Source organism: Myotis brandtii, unplaced genomic scaffold (assembly GCF_000412655.1).
Source record: "Myotis brandtii unplaced genomic scaffold, ASM41265v1 scaffold1173, whole genome shotgun sequence".
Taxonomy (NCBI): Eukaryota; Metazoa; Chordata; class Mammalia; order Chiroptera; family Vespertilionidae; genus Myotis; species Myotis brandtii.
The window spans coordinates 188346-192044 of NW_005354061.1; the positions used below are offsets into that span (position 1 = coordinate 188346).

A 3699-nucleotide genomic window follows, 5' to 3' on the forward strand; every position below is an offset into this window, starting at 1 on the left:
GGACGATGTGGCGCCGACGCAGACACAGGCCCACCACCAGCGCCACCATCAGCAGCAGGAAGAGGCCGCCCACGATCCCCGTGGCGATGGACGGGATCCTGGGCCTGAAGGAGGTGCAGACACGGGCGAAGGTCAGGTTGTTGCCAGACGTCATGGCATCTGCGTTTCACCTGTATCCTGCCTGTGCTGAAACGCTGACGCCACTGAACACGCTCAGAGAGGCGCTGCAGCCGCTGAGGGGGGGGGAGCTGAGGGTCCCTGCAGAGTCCTCACTGTCCCCGCCCCCCACCTGGCTGCGTTGCACTTTTCAAATTGAGGTGTTATCTGGATCTCTCCCTATAGTGGCTATACTAGTATATAATTATTTTATGTTATTTTTTTTAGAGAGAGGGAGAAAGGAGAGAGAGAGAGACACACTGATCGGCTGCCTCCTGCATGATCCCCACTGGGAATGGAGCCCACAACCTGGGCATGTGTCCTGACCGGGAATTGAACCGGCAACCCAGCCACCTTTGGTGCATAGCACAACGCCCGACCAACTGAGCCACACGGGGGCAGGGCAATGGTTCTATTTCAATCTGTTGATTAAGAAAAGACATTAATTCCAAAAGTAACTCAGACTTCAGTTCTGGTTTCCATGTGAATTTGCATGTTTCTCAGAGTCTCTCTGTGCTCGGAAGCAGCGCCCTCCCGTCCGTGAGCCCCATGCTGTCTGCTGGCCTGGCTGGGGAGGGGCCTGTCAGTGATGCCGAGCCTCCTGGAAGGGCCCTTGGCTTTCCAGATGGCACCACAGCCGCTGAAGTGCTTCGCGTGAGCTCGGAGGGGGCTGTGCAATGAGGGGACCGCACACAGAGACCACCCCCGTCCTAGACCAGGGGTGTCACCTTGCAGCCTCAAACCTCCGGGCGAGGTTGTGCCTGATTCCAGAGAGAGCAAAACTCAAACTCAAACTCTAAAGCTCACTGGGGAGAGAGCCGTCTGAAGCAGAAGATTCCGAATTTGAATATAAAGTTGTTATTCTTAAGTATCGGTGCCATTTCAGCTTCCGGCAGACTTCATCGGTCCAGGTAGAAATGTGAACAAACAGCGAAGATCAACCAGTTGTGGCATTTGGACGTACAATAATGGGGCGTCGTCCTTACGAATTTCTCGTAAGTGGGTCACATGCACTTCGTGAAAGTGACAGTTACAACATGTTCTGCTTAGAGTACACGAGCCATCCCCCGCGTCAGACCGTCTGCCCACCACTGCCGCTGGAGCTCATGGGGTTTCACGGTTTTGGAGGGAACGTGAGAGAGATACAGGAACGAATCGGTTCCTACAGAGGATGTGTTCCACGTCGAGTCATAACGATGCCATTTCAGCTTCCGGCAGACTTCATCGTTCCAGGTAGAAATGTAAACAAACAGCGAAGATTAACCAGTTTGTGGAATTTCTCGTAAGTGGGTCACACGCACTTCGTGAAAGAGACAGTTACCACATGTTCTGCTTAGAGTACACGAGCCATCCCCCACGTCCGACCGTCTGCCCACCACTGCCGCTGGAGCTCATGGGTTTCCACGGTTTTGGAGGGAACGTGAGATACAGGAACGAATCTGTTCCTACAGAGGATGTGTTCCACGTCGAGTCATAACGAGGGCGAGTGAATGGAAAAACTTAAAAGAGTAAACACAACAAAGATCGGTGCCGGACGGGTGCCTGTGGGGCGAGAGGGACCTCAGTGGAGGTGCTGACTGTGGACGAGCAGCAGGAGCTGGCTGTGCCCCGGCCCGGGAAGAGGGATGGCTGAAGAGACCTTTGTCCCCGCAGCGGCCTCCTGTGTGCCCTGACGTTCCCCGGAGAGTAGGAAGGATCCGTGACCACGGCTGATTCTGGGGGGAAGCGTCCGCGGCACTGAGAGGGGTTCCGTCGACATGACGGGAACTGCAGGGGTTCCCAGCCCGGCTGGGGTGGCTCAGCCTGTTGGGCATCGACCGGGATGTCACCAGTTTGATCCCCAGTCAGGGCACAGGCCCGGGTTGCAGGCTTGCTCCCCAGTGGGGGGCGTGCAGGAGGCAGCCGATGGATGTTTCTCTCCTCGACGTTTCGACAGGTGTCTGTATAAATCTGATTCCTCTCTAGACGTTACTCATCGATAACCCGCTCTTCCCTGCTGAGTCCGAACAGGAAGCCCAGCTCTGCTGGTCCCAGGGCCGCGTTTCAGCAACGACGGCAAAGTGACCAGAACTGAAATGCTGAGGAGGTGGCGCTGAGAAAGATCAGGGAGAAACCCCAAGTTGGAGCTTTGTCACCGAGCAGAAAGGTCACTCAAGCACAGGTCTGTGGCAGGGCCAGCTGGGACAGGTCAGGGAGGGAGGAAGAGAAGCTAGGAGAAGGGAAGGGTCCAACCACACAGGTGTGACCAAAGAAGTCAGAGGAAGGACAGAGGAAGGAGTGCTGGGCATCGAGCACGCACTTCCTGCTCCCCTCACGGCAGCACACCACCAGAGCCCGGAGACGGCGGGGGTGAGGGGGACCAGCAGGTGCTGGCCCAGAGGGAAGAACCTGGCCAGGCAGAGGGGAGCCAGCAATGCAGCCAGGCACTGTCTCTGCCCATATTGCGCTGTCATTAGACAACGCGGTCACACTTACCCGTTGGTCGTGCAGCCTTCAAGACCTGGCCCTCTGCAGCTGCAGGGAGCAAAAGAGAAATACGTTTTGATGGTGCTCTTCCTTAGCATGTTCTCTGGAAGAGCTGTTGTGAAGTCATGAGCAAGCCTCTTTTTATTCCATCACCAGGCAACCCTCTCTCTTCTCTCTTAGGAAGCCATGGCCCAGAGGGGTTACTAGTGAGTGAGATGCCCAGGGTCGTGATAACTTAAGTGGCAGGGACTGAGTGCCTGGGACTCATAACCTCTGCTCCTCCCCCCGTCCCCCCGACTCAGCACAGCTCCAAGTGGAGAAGGATTAAGTTCCTCTCAAAGCGTTAAAACCGCGATGCGCCTCAATCTGGGGGCGGTGGCTAATCATTTATTCTCACGCATTTATTCACTCGGCAAATATTTTTGAGTGTCTACTCTGCGACAGGGACTGTCCTCGTGTTGAAAGGCAGAGAGTTTCCGGTCTTGTACCGAAGTGTTTCCACGTGTTGCTTTGGCGCAGGCACAGCTGTCTCACAGCTGCCTCGAGGGTACAAGAGGGCAGAACAGAACCAGGTCCTGGGTCGTGCTGGTCCAAGGGGGAGTGAGGGGGACGCAGGTGAGCGAGGACACGGACCTCAGGGGCAGGGGACTGGGCGGCGATGAGGACTGCAGGCCCGAAAGCCGGGAGCAGGAGCTGGCTTCCTCCAGGGCCACGTGACCGAGCGTCACAGGAGGCAGGGACAGCGCTTGCCTTACGGTGACTCTCGAGCCCCGGGCACCAATGTAAGTGTCAACAGGAAAACAGACGATGCCAATTAAACGGGAAAGACGGGCACTTTACGGCCTGGGTGAGGGAAGTGCATTCAAGCGTGGGAAGAGGTCTGGGGGCGCTTGTGTGACAGACATTTTCTGTCTCCTCTGAGGGCTCTGTTCTCTGGGGACCTGGCAGGACTATGCGCTCATTCCACCCTCACGTCTCTGTGGTTAGGAGCTGCGGTATCTCAGCACAGACTCCTTCAGGATGAGCCCTGGAGACTGAGCCACCTCCCACCACCACAAGCCCCGCCCATCGTGCCCC

At 56.6% G+C, this 3699-nt stretch overlaps 1 protein-coding gene across 1 annotated transcript in view; it reads right to left on the reverse strand.

Annotated features, from left to right (window-relative positions):
- Positions 1 to 3699, reverse strand: part of EGFR (epidermal growth factor receptor) — a 105316-nt gene that overhangs the window by 10534 nt on the left and 91083 nt on the right. The window contains 2 exon segments of the mRNA XM_014530349.1: positions 6 to 104; positions 2632 to 2670. Coding sequence (XP_014385835.1) covers positions 6 to 104; positions 2632 to 2670 — 138 coding nt within the window.